At 41.1% G+C, this 18,268-nt stretch overlaps 1 protein-coding gene across 1 annotated transcript in view; it reads left to right on the plus strand.

Moving 5' to 3' along the window:
• KIAA1217 overlaps nt 1-18,268 on the plus strand; it is a gene marked incomplete at its 5' end in the record, with an annotated part of 186,984 nt that overhangs the window by 148,577 nt on the left and 20,139 nt on the right. Inside the window, 4 exons of the mRNA XM_082306017.1 lie at nt 2,612-2,772; nt 9,343-9,518; nt 16,329-16,459; nt 16,705-16,852. Of these exons, the coding sequence (XP_082162143.1) occupies nt 2,612-2,772; nt 9,343-9,518; nt 16,329-16,459; nt 16,705-16,852 (616 nt within the window). The remainder of the gene's footprint in view (nt 1-2,611; nt 2,773-9,342; nt 9,519-16,328; nt 16,460-16,704; nt 16,853-18,268) is intronic.

An 18,268-nucleotide genomic window follows, 5' to 3' on the forward strand; every position in this document is an offset into this window, starting at 1 on the left:
TATCCACATTTTTCAGACTCTCTGGTGGTTTCTGTCTGTACGGTTTATGAACTAAATACCCTTTTCTTAAAAAAAATGAAAAAAATAGTGCATGTGGGAGGGAAATAGATGCTTGACTGTAGGAAAAACTGCAGCGTACATGTAGACAGATAAGTATTAGTGTATATTAGACTGAAGCATGGAGTGGGTACAGAATGGCAGTGAACAAGGACTGTTTATTTCTTGAGTGTTTCTTTCTGTTAAGCAGCTCTTTGAAAGTCAGGAGAGCATTGAATCATACTGGAGTATAGCAAAAATGTGCAGCAGCTTGCTTAGCAGTGAAATGAAAGCTTCGTTGTTGAAGCATCAAGCAGCTCTAGCTGGAGCACCTTTAGGTAAGGTATAGCATTACAACGGCCAGCACTGGGCTAGAACAGCTTTTTGTTTGAGCATGTCTCCGGAAGCCTATGGCATGGCACACTGTATAGAGCACGGGTGCAGGCAGAGGGGCCTGTGCTTTTACTGACAGGAACTGCAAATGTAGGTAAAGCAATAAACATGATTCTTCAGAAACCTTTTAGCTGATTTTTAGATAAAAATAGTGTGGCGTCATTTTCATCCTTTAAAAATGCTTCCCCCAGATGAATTTTGCAGAGGCTACGTTTGAGGTATCCACACCTGTTGGCAAAGGAATAATAATGTGTTGTTATGCTGAGCTGTACTCACTTGGGCACATTTGGAGACTTTACTGGTTGAAAAGACTACTAGGGATGAGAGGACAGGAATAAAACTTACCGCTCCTCGGCTCATACCAGCCAGAAAAATGTGTCATGCCTTTTGGTGCACTCAAAATTTGCCTTCAACAGGCAAAGAAAGGCTCACAACATTAGTTTCTATTTGATTTCATTGAACTTGATAGAATGTGTGCTTGTGGGAACAAATGATGACCAAAATCCCTGTGCAGATCCATTGATGAGTTATTTTCTGTTTCCTCAAATTTTTTGTTTTATTCATAGAGAAGGAAGAAAACGAAGTGGGGAATGAGATAATCAAAGACTAGAATCATAGAATCATTTAGGTTGGAAAAGACCCTTAAGATCATCGAGTCCAACCGTTAACCTAGCACTGCCAAGTCCATCACTAAACCATGGCCCTGAGCACCACGTCTACCCGTCTTTTAAATACCTCCAGGGATGGAGACTCAACCACTTCCCTGGGCAGCCTGTTCCAGTGCCTGACTGCCCTTTTGGTGAAGAAGTTTTTCCTAATATCCAATCTAAACCTGCCCTAGTGCAACTTGAGGCCATTTCCCCTTGTCCTGTCACTTGTTACTTGGGAAAAGAGACCGACCCCCACCTCGCTACAGCCTCCGTAGAGAGCAATAAGGTCTCCCCTCAGCGTCCTTTTCTCCAGGCTAAACAACCCTGGTTCCCTCAGCTGCTCCTCGTAACACTTGTGCTCTAGACCCTTCACCATCTTTGTTGCCCTTCTTTGGACACGCTCCAGCACCTCCATGTCCTTCTTGTAGTGAGGGGCTGATAATGCAATAGTTCAGGGAGCGGCAGCCATCTGAGCCCGAGGGACAAGGTGGATCTGGCACTGTGATCAGAAGAGTATGCAGGGCTACATAGTGCTGGACTTAAAAAATGACGTTTGTTCTACTGACAGTCTGTCAGTTTGCCTGTTGGTGGTGGAGAGGGGAAGGGACACATTAGAAAGAAAATTTGGAGAATATGGGTGTGTAAGTGCAAATTGCTAGAAGAAGCTGTAACATGACTATTAGCTGATGAATTGGAATTTGCTTGTACCCTGTAAATAAAGCTTCTTCCCAGGTACTTGAGACTGAAAAGAGCAAACTTGACATTGATGCTGTGTAGAACAGCAGCATTATTTAATGAAGAACATCTTGTGAGAACACTGATGGTTATTCTCAGAGCGTGGCTCAGCTCAATTCCTTGTGTTATGCTGTACTCCCTTGTAAACACAGTCCTGAATAAATGACAGACTAAAGGGGAGTGGTGGATGCAACATGGCTGGAGAGCAGTTGTCTGCTACACCATCGTTTCATTTCTCTTCTCCTGGTTTTGTACAGTGGCTGTTGGAGACACCTCATAGAAATAATGCAATTGTACTTTAAGCAGCAAAGCAAGATTCTCTATATAGAGACCTTTTCTCCACACTTGGCAGTTTGACTGAATCTGTCTCCAGTGATAATCAACAAATATGCAGTTCAGGAGACGTGTGAATTTGCATTAGCTTGGTCTCAGATGGCTCCTGGGAGGACAATCCCAAAGCTACTTTCAGCACCAATTTGATTTGCTGCTGTTTTGTGTAATCTGCAGTTATAGCTTATTATCCCATCTCCACTACATGTGGTAGGAAGCAGTCTTGTGGTAATGCTGTGCTCTGATATGGCTACGGTCCAGCACAGACAAACTCTGATATTGTAGTCTTCCCTCAAAATATATTGGATAAGGAGGTGCCAGTCATCTATTAATACTGAGCATTGGCAGCTGTAATTTTCTTTTCTTGTCCATCTGTGTGAAATATATGTGGATTCAGTGGGCAGAGGAAGAATCATGTGTGCACCTTCTCTGCTGGTGAGCTCAACCTGTGCTGCTACTTATTGCAGGTGCTGCTAACATATCTGGGGGGAAGAACGCGTTGGCAACTGTGGAGTCAGCTGTCATCCATCACCCTGCTGGAGCCCCATCAATGCAAGTCAGCCTGCATGGCATGAAACGCAACGTGTCGGATCTGCGGCTGCAGCTGCATCAGATGAAGCAGCTACAGGTATGCTTACCTGGGTGATGCTGGGAAAGTGGGTTGTCAGCAAATGCTCTTTTCCTTTCTTTCTCTCTTTCTTTCTCTTTTACCTTTTGTACATGAGTGATTCTTAGTACGAGAGTTCTAGCACAGCGAAGACCCAAGTATTACAGACACAAAAGCATATTCTGCTCTAGCATATGCCACTTGCATAGTCCTAGAGGTATGAGAATTAGCTCAGTTTAACTACTGCTGCTCAGATACTGAGAAAAAACTTAATTTCTAGCTTTGTTTGATGACTCTAGACATTAAAGCAGTATTTATATTACAATAATATCAAGTCTGTGATTACAGTTTGGACCCTGCTATGCTATGTGCTGTATAAACATGTCGGAAGAGCCATGTTCCTGCTCCATACTGTTTACAGTTGAGGCAGTTTTTAAGTTCCTGAATAAACAACTTTGATGTCAGGAAACTCAAATGTAGCTGAGGATCAGTAGATATGCATTAAGGCAGAGTTTGAGTCCTGTATTTATGGAATCCAGAAGAATAGCCAACTTGAGTAGCAAGGAAAAAAGATATTTCAAAAATTGCTGCAAAGGTTTATTGTGCCCTACTTACATTCACATTTTACCAGTACCTTCCTAACACATGTCAACACCTCAAACCTGCAAGAAACAATAGGAACAATGAAGAGTTAACCAAAATGTTCTGTTAACACATACTGTCATGCTGCAAATGTAAATATATGCTGCTCATCTCAGACACTGTGAAAATAAGTTTATACAGCTGTACAGGTCTTCAGCCTTTCACTTAATTGGAAACTGAAGAGCACTGTATATTATCTCAGAAGATGTAAAAGGAGGTAAAGCAATTTCTTGTGAGATAAAGTGGACAGCAGGGGAAACTTCAACACTCTGCCAGTCCTCCTTGCCCGGAAAGTGGCATCACATGTTTGGTATTGTTTTGAATATGGAAACCAGGATTGTTTTGAATATGGAAATGGTACTATGTCAATCTCTTTGATTTGCTGATTAATTTTAGAACATAATAATGATAATACAGATCAGAATTAGCAGCAAGTTTTGCCTTCACTTCCTTAACTAAAGGAAATTGAATTATGAACCAGTCATAGGGCAAGGGAGCAGAAGGGTGAGGTAAACATCAGGGGAAAGAAAATGGGGCCAAGATTGAAGATGCTGTGACAAGGTCCTATGCTCAGTTTGCTGGTAATGAAGAGATGGCAGAAGGTATTTGGAGCAAACAGTTTTGTCAGCCAGGTAACCTCTGCCTGTAATATAGCACCCATGTGTTTACATTTTCAGTTTAGGGTGAGTAAGTTCCTGTAGGAAATGTATCTTTCAAAAGCTATTCCCAGCAGTGCTGCCTATATGCCAGCTGTCATGGTCCCCATCTAATTTCAAGACTCTGGCTTAGGATCTCTGCCCTGGCACATTATATATAAGTGCGTATTCTTCCACATTTGTGCCGCAAATGACTGCAGCCCCTCTGTCCTTCTGTAACCCCATGTGCCAAATGCCGCTCTTGGCAAATGCCTGCGGTCTGGCCACCAGCTGTGCTTAGCATGTGGCCTCGTAAAGTGGGATGTAGGTTGCAGTGCTGCGCTAGAGGCAGTGAGCGCATCATTCTCACAGGGCCTGCTCACCGAGGAGGTGGCATTTCCCCAGCTGTACCTTGTCTCTGCGGCCCTGCCTGGGGCGGTAACCTTGCTTTTGATCAAATATAGCATTATGGCACACAGGAGTGAAGAAACTTGTACCATCTGCACAAATCAATGCTGCCAAGGAAGTCTTGAGAAGGAAAAAAGGACATATCCCAAGTGTGCTCATTAACTCTGGCTGGCTTCCCTTATTTCAGAAACGATAGCAAATTTGGTGCATCATGCTAGTAGCAAGTGGGCAAATTTGTGATAGTCAGATGGAAGAACCTGTAGCTCAAGGGAAACTTTGGTATATTACATATAAATTACATCAATGAGAGTGAGTTTTTGTCATGGCTTTCCTGAATGGGTGGAATTATTTTGAAAAAGAGTTAACAGTTTGAAGGGCAGAAAGTGAAACAGTGTTTTAAACTGAAGACTGTTGAAATATCACACGTCTGTTGAAAAAATTTTGCTCTATGTTTTTTGGAAAATAATTCTAAGTAAAAGGGAAAAAGTATTTTTCTGGTCTTCCAGGTTGTTTGCATAATATGTTTGACAGTACTTCATATTTTTCACTTTCACTGTTTCTCCTGGGTTGGCAGTCAGTTTGTTCCTGTTTGTGTGAATTTTTTATACAGTGACAGACTAAAAGAAACACTTCCAAAGAACTGAAAAAGATGATTACACAGGCACAAAAGTTGGCAGGATAACTAAGAAACAGAAACAGGACATAAAACTATGTTTAATTCTGTCTGTGGTTCCATTTTCAATTGATGATATCACTGTTAAGTTCTTACGCATTTGCTTAATAGAATCAGAGAAACACATGATGGAAAAGACCCGTTCATTCATGTAGCCTTTGTCTGTGCTGGCAAAAGCCTCTTTTTAAAATATACCCAGCAGTAATTGATCCAGATGTATTGATTCACACACCAGTTAAATGTATATGTAACCAGATGCAACCAAAAAGTTAGGACTGTTTCAGCCTGTGGTTGGATTTTAACCAGAGATTCTTGAAATAAAGACATTTGCATCATGGCTGTTGCTAGAGGTTAGATAGATACACTTCTTGCTACTCCACTAGCATCCTCCTTAAGCACTCTGATTTTCAGAGATACTCAAGAAAGTCTAGTTTCATGGTGCTGTGGAGTTTTCCTCATTGCTAGAGATAGGCTATAACCCAGCCTGTGTCCTTGATGCATTTGATGTTGGTAAAACGAGCCCATGGTGAGTTCAGTGGGGTTGTTCATTCTGCACTTCCAGATAATGAGAACTCCTAGTGGCAGGTTTGAACCAAGCCTTAGAGTGCCTGTTCATGGTATATATCATTAGCTTATATGTACACTGGCTTTTTTTTGTCTATTCTTTCCTTTCTTTAATTGAACACATTTTAAGGGAAAGCAGTTAGATATGATTAAGGTTCAGCATTAGGAATGTGTATGCATGCATGCTTTTCCTTCATTTAATGTATTATTTGCAGGGAAATGAGTGCTACAGAAAGGATAGAAAATGTAATAATACTGCTGTCATAAATGGTATATGATACTCAGTCTCACAAGTGTAACTTTGAATTAGAAATTCAAATATGTTTTGAGCTGCATTATGGAATTGGTGAGACTACATTTAATCTATGTATGGTACCAAACTTCAGGAATTAGATAATTAGATTCTACAGAGATCCTGAGCTGCAGGCAGTCAGTCTGTGCTTGTGGCTGTGCACTGTAGTGTGTGGGGAGGTGGCTGGCCCAGAAGCCTCTCCCAGCAGGGCCTGGGAGGCTCCCACTGGACAGGTCATGCTTGTCTCCTAATGAGAAGCAGGGCTGTGAACTAATACTTGGTTTTCCAGTTACCTGTCTCATAGATAGTAGTTGGTTCAAAGTGAACTAAACTGGTTATCAGATTATTCTTGAAGTGGGTGCCGGAGGCAGTGCTGGGGTACTTGTGAGAGAGCAGTGATAGATAATGGCTGGAGCAGCAGCCGAAGAAGAGGGACAAGGTAGGTATCTGGAGAGACTGGTGAGGCTGGGAATGAGAACTAAGGGTAATGAATGTAGGAGAGGATGCTAGAATTCTAAAAAAGCATGTTAAATTTCTTTCTGATTGATTGATTGCTGCTTGCAGTTATAAGTCAAGTTAACTCTAATTAGCAAGAAATTGCCATTTGGTGGTGACAGGAAAGCCTGCATTGCTTTTACTTGACTTTGGAACTTGAACACTGTTTTAACAAAGTTTCTTTTCAAGTGTGAATGTCTAAGATTGTTTATTTGGCTTATTTTCAAGCAAACTTAAAGTACAAAAAGTTCTACTCTGTGGAACCAGAATAACTCTGGCAGATCCATAAAACTTCTTCTACTTGAGGTGGTGGAGTAACTGGCAGAGGTGGTCTGAGGGACAAATGGGGTGTGCAGTTAGCCAGGGAGTCTCAGATCTGATACCTGCTGGCAGAAGAAAGGTAAGAATCAAGTTCAGTGCCGGGACGTGGAGGTAAATGTACTGTAGCGGCCAGAGAGTGCCCCCTCTTCCTCAATCACAGCTCTTCCCCTCTGCTCCTGCTCGCCCTGCCTCATGTTGTCCTTTGGCTGGTGACTCTGCCCTGCTTAAACCCACAATTACTCCTCTCCCCTGGTTCGTTCTCTTCTCTCTATGCACCCGTCTGTACCTCTCCCTTATCTTCTGATCCTGTTCCCCAAGCACGAACACAACCAGGTTTTCCAGAACTAGCTAAGTGTTGCATGAATTTTCATAGAAATGGCAAAACCATCTCTTTGATACCAAGATGAGTCATTTCCCAGACTTCAAGAGCTCACTCCAGACATTGAGGTTTGGGAGTCCTCAACATATAAGCTTTCTGAAATATTGCTGAGTTACCTTTTATTCCCTAATCTTGTTATCAGAAGTGGAGGAACTTTTATAAGTGAAACTTTGTAATACTGTTCAAGCACTGCATAAGTGCAAGTGACAAGCACCTTAGCTGTAGGTGTCGCTACAATAAATATAGATCTCCTATATACCCCCATAATAGGAAAAAAGTGTACCTGCCATTGCACAACCTCACACACACACATACTCAATTTTGATATTGCTGGGAGTCACTGTTACCAGCTGAGGAACATAGAGGACTTAAATTCTGGACACCTGACACTTAAGTCTAACTTCATTACTGACCTTCTCACTGACCTTGGATCAGTTGTTTCACGTTTCCCAAGTCACTTCCCTGTGTCAAATTTCCCCACTTTTTAAAGAGCTGTGAATAAACTGTACGACTGAAGTCTTACATGCTCATTCACTCATTTATTCATTCATTTATGTTTTCCTTCTTGAAAATATGGCACAATGTAAGACGTGTGTCTCAGAGAGCTGTGCTGGCCTCGCTCTAAGAGGTTTTAATTTATCAAACCCAAACCTTAATCCCATAGTGGGGAAGAATACACATACGCACTGTCTTCAAAAGAATCCAGTCTGGTATGAAGCAGCTGACAATGTTTATAAATCTCTGCTGTTTCAAATGTTTTCCAGCTTCATTTTTTTCCCTAGCTGCTAACACTTATCTTCCGCTGAGTTTTGAGCTAACACCTCCTGCTTGTCACAGCTCAGACCCCCTTGCGCACTTTCAGTGAAGTGTTACCCTCCCTCTCATCACAGTTGTGTCGCTGGAGAAGGCAGAGTCAGGCACAAGGACTGAAGAGTCGGGAGGGGAGAGTTGAATTTGTTCCTCTAATTCCTGTACTGATTGGAAAGAATGACCTGGGCAAAGGCTTTTTTTTCTCTAATTCCAGTGAATTCTCTTAAATCAACTTAAAAAGAAGTCTTGTTGCATTATACTGTCTTGTAGGTAACCCATTTTTGTGATTCTTCTTATTAGGCAGTGGTTTTACTTTGTATGTTAAATGTGGTTTGGCTGTTAAGCCTGGATGTTTACACGACAGCTGACGGTTTGATTGCTAGTTTTAAAACTGGAAGTTCATCTCCCAATTGACACAGGTGTTTTTTAAAATCTTACAGTATGAGAAGGCTGCTGGGCTAACAGAGTGGTGTTCATGTTGCCTGTATCCTAAAGCTGTGACTAGATGGAGCCCTGCTTATCACTTTGGATCTTGTGATTTGCTAAGAGGCTGAAAGAGGTTTAGTTTGTGTGAGTGTGGGGCATAGCTGGTCTAGGGCTACCCATAGAAGAGTACAGTCTAGTTTGCTTTCTTAGCTATGTTTTGTTCTGCAAACTTAATATCAGTAAGAAAAATAATGCTTTAGATACTTAACAGAGGGTTAAGACAAGAAAGAAGGTGTGACTTTCACAGTTCTCAGAAAATCACCATATTATAAAGGGGTTTTTTTTGGTGGGTAAGGGAGGTTTTATGTATTGCAGATGAGCTCTGTGCCTGTACCAAATTACACCGGATGGCACAATCCTTCCTCTGACACTTGAGAGACTGAAAAATTCCATTCTGAGAACAGCAGTGCGTTCCAGCCTTGTCATTAATGTGTGGGATTATCCACCAGGCATGCATGTTTGGGCAGCGCGATGCATAAGCTTACGAGATCCGCGCAAAGTGGAAGTCAAGCTTCCGGCATTCTTGTGAGGAGTGATTAATTCTTGGTTCACGCTGGACTGAGCAGAATAAAGGGGCCACAATCCCTGCAGAAGTTATGCACTGGAGGTGGTGTACTGATCCCAACATCTTTTGTTCGTCAGCTTGCAACTGGAAGTTAGATACACACATTAGAAGTTAATCAGATTTAGGCTTTTCTCACCCCCAACACTTCCTCATGGAATAATGTTTATAGGTAAAGTTAAAGAGGGAAAGAAGAAGGTAAAAATTCTCTCTCGCTGTAGGGCTATGTTTATCCCAACCTATTTCTGAGCTCTGCAATGTATTCTGTTGCCAGGGATGTCAGTCAAGCAGGAAAAATTGAAGTTGATTTCTTTTGTGCAACAGCTGCAGAACCAGGAGATGCTGAGGGCAATGGTGAAGAAAGCAGAGCTGGAAATCAATGGCAAAATGATTGAAACAGTGAAGAGGCTTGAAGATCCTGTGCAGCGACAGCGCAACCTGGTGGAACAAGAAAGGCAGAAATACCTCAACGAGGAAGAAAAGATTGTAAAGAAGTTATGGTGGGTTGAGAAACCTCTTAGAACTTGTTGCTTTTGCCTGGCTTTTTCTTCCATAAAGTAGTAGCTTTAGCGAAAACTAGTTTGCTAAAACTTTAAACTTGAAACTAGTAAGACTTCAGTGAAACTGCACCTGTCTATGCTGTTTTAGCTGTGTTTCCTTGCACTCACTGGCTGTAAAACTGTGTCTATGTTGTACAAATCACTGGCCCTGACTGGGAGTCCTTCTAAGCACAGCCTCCTGGGTAAGTCCTACCAGTACAAAGAGTTTCAACCACTTCAGAAGTCCCCTGTAAAGGGACAGATGGCTGTAAGGCCCGTGACCACCTCTGTCTTCTGAAAGCCTCTCCCTACCCTAGCTCTCCGCTACGCTTTAGGGAAGGAGGGAGGAATTTCCTCAAGAACAAATGGATGCAAAGGAAGGTAATGAGTTTGGCTTTTAGTATGAAATTCGGATTTCAATAGTAATTGCTTGGGCTATTGCATGGGAGAGGCAGGGGAAGCTTGCAAATAGAGGATTGAAGTTTAATTGCAGTCAGCAATGCCAGTCTCCATCTAAAATTTATTCACTGGGATTTCCATACACTTAACTGCAGATAAAAATACCTATCTTTTTTTTTGTTGTTGTGTAAAAGTTCTATGTAAGACTGTTCTTTTCCCCAGAACTTTGGCCTACCAAGACTGGTGGGGTCCAGTTGTTTGTTTTAGTCCATGTTCAGAGTCAGCAGGAGGCAAGATGAAGCTGAAATCAATAAACAATTTAACTAGTTCTAACACTCACATTTGTAAGATGCTATATCACTTATTATTTCTCATTACTGCATTTAGTTCACACCTGAAGAATTGCTCCATAATAGAGTGAAACGTTATAGTCAGCTTGTCATTGGAAATGGTGATTGAAAAGCCATAGAAGTACAGTTATTGACAGCTAAGGAGAGTAAATCTTTCCTGTTGATCAATGTGTTGTCAGATGAATAAGCTTTGTAATAAAAATGGTACATCTGTAAAGACAAAGTAGAATGTTACTAAGGGAATGTATGTTTGCTGTGAAGAAAAGTTTGATGTGTAGTAACAGTCCATGCTGGTGTATATAATCCTCTCAGCTGGTTTGTAGTCTTAAATAACATTATGTTTGAGCCTTAAGTAATTACCCTCCTGTTCATCACTTTGTTCCTGTGTACCTCAGTGCCCAGTTTCTACATTGTTTGTTCTCTGTGGAAAGAACAATTTGTGTGATGGCTGTTTATTGCATTGCCTCATTAAAATGGATACTGAGTGAGGTCAAGTGCAAATGGCATTAGTTGTTACAGCTGTTCATTTAGGGTACGACTTTGATTGCAATATGGTTCTATTTTATCAGTGTTTGGAAGTTTTTCTGTTCACAGAGTTTCTGCTGCTTCTGTGCTACTTCATTTGTTAGTTACAGGAAAGTGTCTTTCTTAGATCATTCATAGGCTGTAAATGTTAGTTCAACCCTTTTAGAGACATGCTAGGAACAAACATTAGATTTCAAACAATTATTTTTCATCAGTTGTGTCCAATGAGATTTCTTTGTCATGTATTCACACGTTTGCAGGATCAGAGCCCAAAAGAAAAAGCACATCTGACAACAATGCTTTAACTTCAACAGCTGATGGCTGTTAATAATGAAGAGCATACATCACAAAATTACACATCAAATGTCACTGCCAGTATTCAGAAAAAGGTTAACATTCTATATAGGCACTTTCAATTAAGCTGATCCCAGTGCAGATGTATAAACAAATGCAAAGCAATAGGGCAAAAAATTTACCATTTCTAGTCTTTCAACTGTTGCCCTCTTGACCTTTCCTAAATCATAGGACTAAATCAGTAGACTGGCTTCATGCAAGACTAGGGAGCTTAAGGATTTCTGCAATACTTATGAAAGTGTATTTGCTACCCTGAAGTGGTAAATCTCAGCTTAAAAAGCTCTCCTTTCTGCAGTTCTGAAGATTACTGCTGGGAAAGGAAAAAATAAAAATATTGGCGGTTTTGTGTTGTAAACAGCAGAAATGCTGGTGTACATGGAGTACATTTCAGAGCAAGTTTTCTGTTGAGCAGCTATTCATGAGTGTGCCTACAGAAGCGTGCCCGTGTGTGTCACAGCTGTAGCAGGATTACAGTTCAGAGATATCTAATGAAATCCAAGGAACACTGCTAAACATAGTGTTTATTCACACTTGTAACAGTGAAATACATACTCAGAATTAACTGGGTAGGTTTTTTTCTATCTAGTCTTTTGATTCAAGACTAGAGATGTCACATATGACACTTTTGGGGTTGTAGATACTAGCCTTAAAATTTACTAGACCAAGGACAAATTATGATGATATGACACAGTGACTAATGAAGTATTTATGTTGTGAGAAACATGTTACAGGTATGACTACTATATGTTGAACATTATTGTAAGCATTTTAATAGCAGAGGTTTTATAAGCACAGTATTTAAATTGTAGCCACATCCAAGCTGTCTAATTGGATATGATCCATAGTAAGTTACAATTTAGATTTTTGTTAGGAAAAGTATCAGACTTTTTAATAAGAATAACCATGCTCAGTAAAAACAAAAGTCCACTTAGCAATCTTGGAAAGCCACTGGTAGCAGATACTTGGGAAAGGATATAAGAACATGACAAAATGCTCAGAGCGCATCTCCTTGCTTTTAATGACTTGTAGCTCAGGGATTTTCCAAGTCAGAGATGGTGTCTTCATATGCAATAGCTCTGCATGGATTGTTTACTTTTCATGAACTTATGCATTTTTTAAAATTTATGTAAACTTTCTTGTGTACAGCATCTAGGCGCAATGAATTCTATTGAGTAACTCTTTTTTGGGTAGAAAGAACCTCTTCTTTTTTTTTTTTAATCTTTTATTTGTCAATCAACCCCCAAACTCTTAAATGATGCACAGCAGAATATTCACCCTCTCCATGCTAGTCGTAATGTTACAGACACTCCCCCACTCTGTTTTCTGATCATGCCCTTTCCAGCCTGAAAAGTCCTGGTCTGCTTAGTTACTCCTCTTGTAGAAGCCATTCTATACATTTCGTCATCCTGTTGCCTTTCTGTATGCCCTTTCTAACTCTAGTGTACATCTGTGAGATGGGAATGGGAAGAAAGGAGAGCCCCGCAGTGGCTATATGTGATGTAGGCACACCATGACTTCATGCAGTGGTGTGGCGATGGTCCCCCTGTCCTCATGTTCCACATGAGCTTTCCATTACAAATCCAACATCTCACTCATGAAGGATGCTTATCAGTTCAAAGTTCATTATTATGTATAAAAACTTGGGGTTTTGGGAGGTTGTTTGGTTTAGGTGGGGTTGGGTTTGTTTTTATTTTTCCTCTTCTCATGAGGATTACTTTTCATTTATTAGGAGTTAATTTAATCTTTGTTTTTTTCCTGGTCAATTAGCGTCGGATGGTCCATCTGCAGCCCTCTGCAGTCACCTTTCATTTTCATTCCCCTGAATAATTTAATATCCTTTTGAGATTTTTTTACTATACTATTCATCCTCTTTTCTAAATAATTTATAATATGTTGAAAAGCACCAGCCCTAGCACCAATCCCTGTGGAACCCACCAGCAAACTACATTCGATTGAGTAACCTGTTCATTTATCCCTTCCCTTTACTTCCAGTACTTTATCCATGAGAGAATTTCCTCTCTTGTCCCATGGCAACTTTGCTTTCTTGAAAGCTTTTGCTCAAATACCTTGCTGAAAGCCTTTTGGGCTATAGCTTTTCCCCCTGCTTTTGTTGTTTCCTTGTGTATTAGTGAGACTGACCCTCTCTTTACACAAATCACATTAATTCCTCCTTAACACAGCATATTTATCCATTGGTCCACTGATTCTTTATTCTTTATTCTTTATTTTGTTATCTATCAATTACACCAGTCTGGGTGTCAGTCTCACCAGAGTACCGTTCCTGGATAGCCCCATCCCCTTTTAAAAAGTTTATTTGTATCATCTATGACGCTTTGCACTACTCTGGTGCCAAAGCAATTTTAATAAAGAAGTTAGATGCTTAGCGTTAATAGTTCGACTGTTTCACCCTCGAGTTGCTATTGAACTCCAGGGCAAATACCATCTGGCCTGCGTGATTTGTTGCTATTAATTTTGTCAGTTCATTTTGTAACCTGTTCTACTGATACTGCAATCTGAGACAGATCCTCTGATGCTTTTTTGCCTAAAGAAAGATCTCAGCTTAAGAGTTTGTCTCGGCTCCCCTGTGTAAAACACAGATGCAGAAAAATAATTTATCTTGTATTAGCCTTCTGAAACTGCATTAAGGTGAGTGCCTTGTTAATTGGGTTTGCTCAGTCCAATCTATAAAGCAAAGTTGTTTCCCCAGTTGCAGAAAAGAAATGCTTGAGACTGCTGGATCTGTTTCAAACTTTGGCTCCTGAGGGCTGAAGTTTCTTTTCCCTTGTAGTTAGCAACGTGAGGCAGTGTAATATGGTACCCCCTGAGTAATTTCAGGATCAGTTGTCTTGTTTGATAGTATCACTGTATGGAATCAAAGGGCTTTATGATGACCCTTCCATTTCTGCTCAAAGAACAAAGGGGAAAGCAAGCCATCATCTGCTACCTGGAAGTCTTTCCATCATCCCTACGGTTCCAACAATCATAAACCTACCCAAACATCTTAACATCATTCTGTGTTTGTTCCTTTCTCTTCTTTCCACCCATGAACAAATTTAAGCTTCTGCCCTTATCTTTTTTGTTGCCTGGTGGATGCCAGGATCTGAGAAACTGCTTTTCCAGTGCTGATCTAGAAAAGGGTGTGTGTGTGTGCGTACCGTGTGACTCCCAAAGTAGCCCTGCCTAGCCCGAGTGCTGGTATCAGGGCATAAGGGGTAGGGAGGATGCATGGCTGTAGAGCACTGTTCTGGAGGGCAGGAGCATTTGCATTATAGTGAGTAAGAGAAAGCTGAACTCTTCTTCCAGCTCCTTTCTAGACTGTGTCTGTGCCCTGTATTGCAAAGGCAGACAGACACAGAGACAGCAGATACCTGCATTGTCGGAGCCTCTTCCACTGGAAAAATACCCCGAGGAGCGTTCCCTTGCTGCCATCGTGTGGTCCCTTGGATTGTTTCCTGCAAGCACGCTTGTGCTACTGCAAATCGTGACGCCCCCGTCTTTCTCAAGGCAGAGTCTTTGGGAGAAGTGCTCTTACAGTGGGAACAGGATCATTTACCTCCACTTGTTTGTGATCTGTTCAGAAGCAACCTATGGTTTTTAATTCAGAATTGTTTTATATTTTCTAAAGTTCTTTGTCTTTGGATTGAAATGAACTCTTTGCTGTGTGCACTTGATGTTCAGATACTGATGCTATTTCTGTTTCTCTGTGTATCAGAAGTACTATTGTATTCCCATTTATTGCTCTGTGTGACTGTGCTTCCACTTTAAATTGACCTAAGTGCAGAATGGTGCTCCACGGGGTTTTCTCCTTTCTATCCCATTTGGCCACCTAATCCTCTCTTTTCCTGCTCATGTCACCTGTCCACAGAGATGGATCTAGGAAGTGACCTGGCCGAAAATAAGTAATGTTCTGCTGGATTTACGTGGCAGTGCTGGCACAAGAGAAATGTGTGGCAATGCAAGACCTGCGGTTGGTGCAGAAGGCAGTCTTCCCCTACCCCTCTTCAGGCAATCAGCCCATATCGTGGTTCTCTTACAGCAATTGCAAAACTGCTACCTGAGTGAATGTGAGAAATGAGGCCCAAAATTAGGTTAAAATGAGTAGCCAATTTGTCAGTTCAGAGTTTGCTTTGCACTGTTTTCTACCATGCAGTTAAACTACTTCTCAGAATATTCCTGTTAGTAAATTTGGTATCTATCTTAACAGAGGCAGATTTCTCTTAGAAGAAATACTCAAGAGATGATCCTTTTAAGGTATTCGCATGGGTGTTTGCAGTCACACATAATGCATTTCAGGTTTTTTTGAGAAATTTTTAAGCTTCTGTGGGGAAACTCCAGCTAAAGCAATGTGGTCTCAACCTTAAATGGAAAAAAGTGACTCCCTCCAAAACAAAAATAAAGTTTATGTGTCTGAAGGATTGTGAAAATTTATGTGAAGTATGGAAGCATTGGAGAAAATATTGGGAAACGTGATGAGGAAGCACCAGATGGAGCTGGAGGAAGCACAGGACAGCACTGGTTGGAAAAAACATCTGAAGTGATTCATTCTTGAATCCAAATGCTGAGCAAGAGCTGCACCCAGTGCACACTTGCTGTTTCAGTCTGGCTGTTCGTGGAAACAGGACCCTGTATCCTTTCTAGCAGGACCTGGCAGATAAACAGGATTGCATTAAGGGGCCATTAGTGCCGATTTTTGGTTTGTTACTTCACTGTTGGACATTCCTTTGCATGTCATCAGCAATGAGAAAACGCAAGGTGCAAACCAGTACTGGATGCAGTGGTACAGTGTGTCTGTACCCTTCTAGGATTTGCATCCCCAGAGGGCTGGCTGGTAGCTGTGTTTCACCACCCCACCTGCCCTTTGTAGCGCAGCTACCCTGAGGTCAATATGCTCTGCACATCTGCAGCCTATCAGAGAAATCAATGACTTGGGCTAGTTACAAGCCTATTCCTATGCTGTCAGCATGAGTGTCCAGCATCCTCACCTCCCCTCGTGGTACCCTGCTGTTTTTTCAGCCTGTGGCACCACATTTAAAGATACCATAGTTGAGGTTTCTGGTTTAGCTTAGTCCATTCATTTACATATATTTGATTGTAATGTGAATGTCCTGCTTACATTTTATGTCCACTTTTTTTGTTTTGCCAGTGAGCTGGAGGCATTTGTTGAAGACCTGAAGAGGGACTCTACTGCTTCCAGCAAGACAGTTACACTGAAAGATGTTGAAGATGGAGCCTTTCTTTTGCGTCAAGTGGGAGAAGCTGTTGCCACCCTGAAAGGTACGCGCTTTTCCTTTTTACTTTTGGTTCTTCTCTTTTAACCACAGTGGCTGAGAACAGGTTTGCCTTTGATCTGGGGGCATTAACTTTCACTTCCAAAAAGATTTAAAGTTGGGATTAAGGAGCTTGTTGCATGGTCCCTGGAGAGAGGTAGACACTCAACTACTTAACATTCACCCCATCATCCGTTTCTCCCCAGGGCTTTTATCATTTCCTCTTGAGCTTCACAGTTGTTGTCTTTGCAGGAGAGTTCCCGACATTGCAGAATAAAATGCGTGCGATCCTCCGGATTGAGGTAGAAGCTGTGAGGTTCCTAAAGGAAGAACCACACAAGCTAGACAGCTTGCTGAAACGTGTGCGCAGCATGACCGATATCCTTACCATGCTCAGGAGGTGATTTTTTTTTTTTCCTTCAAAACTAAAGAATTTCCTCAAGCAGGGCTGGAACAGCTTTTGGGTTTGGGTTCTCCCCCTCTCCCCAGGCAATTTTGAGAAATGCAACTTGCTTGCAGTATTTTATAGATTCTTCCTAGAGCCCTCTCAAGGGAAACCAAATTAACCTTTCCTGTGCTCTGTGCAGTGGTTCTGTTCTGACCAACAGCCCCAGTCGTCGAGATCTTACGACTGAAACTAGCTCCCTCTGAACTCACCACTTCCAGATTTGGGAAGTACCTGGATGAGAAAGCTTACAGAGTGGCATCGGTCCCATATTTGAGCTAATTAACTGTAGGCATTTCCAGCAATATCTTAAGCTAATAGAAATATTCTCTGACACTGAAACATGCATCCCCAAAAACGTAACAGTAAGAAATACAACAGGAAAACATTCTAAGTGGATAAAGATATCCTAAACCTCCTGAAAGAAAGAAATATTTTTCAGTATGCTTGTGAATTCATGCAAATTCTTTATTCTGTTCTTTGCAAGGAAGATGCATTAGAGAAAGTTGAAATATTAGACAAAATCTGTGTCCACTAAGTGCCAGTGTTTAGCTATGTTTGTCAGAATATATGAGCAGCAAATGCTGCTGATTTATATGAGGCAATAGGCATTGGATTTAAGTCCTATGCAAAACCAGTGAATCAGGCCAAACTGTCAGTGGTGGTGGTCTCAATTTTACTTCAGTTACAAGAAAATGTAAGTCATAAGCCTGTTGTTGCTACCATTATTCTAAGGAATGTAGGGTTGTCATTGTTTCCATATATCCTGGAGCATATGTAAAATGGATTTGCCAGTACTGGCAGATGGATAAAATGGTTTATGTAACAGGTCTTCTATGAGCCATCACTTATTTTTCCATGTAGATAAACATCTATATCCTTTCATATTAATTTCCTTTTCTTAAAAATGACTACAGTTATTTCCTGTCTCGCCCTGTTTGGGAAAAAAAATAATAAGCTATGCATGACAAAGTTTTACCAAAAGTAATTTTTTGCAGCGAAATTATGTAGTAAGCCTCATAAAGTCTGTTTCAGTAATGGAAAAACTGATGACATTTGATGGCTAGCTACACTCCGAAGCTCAGCCATTTCACAGCTAGCTGCCAGAAATAGTTGACTCTTTACATCCTCAGGTCATTCTGCCCCAAACTCTTGACAGACAAGACCATAGTGAAATATCATTTGAAGGCTTTGTTTCGGCAATTTGCCAAACTGCTACCTCACATTCTGTGTAACTACCACTTTCTGTGCTAATAGTCCTTGAACACCTTGTTTAGCTAGATACAGTGTATAAAATTCAACTGACTTCCATTCTCTCTCTGAAATCAACCCACTGTAATTCATGGTTTGGTCAAAAAGTGCCAGTATGTC

Source organism: Platalea leucorodia (assembly GCF_965183815.1).
Source record: "Platalea leucorodia genome assembly, chromosome: 1".
Taxonomy (NCBI): domain Eukaryota; kingdom Metazoa; phylum Chordata; class Aves; order Pelecaniformes; family Threskiornithidae; genus Platalea; species Platalea leucorodia.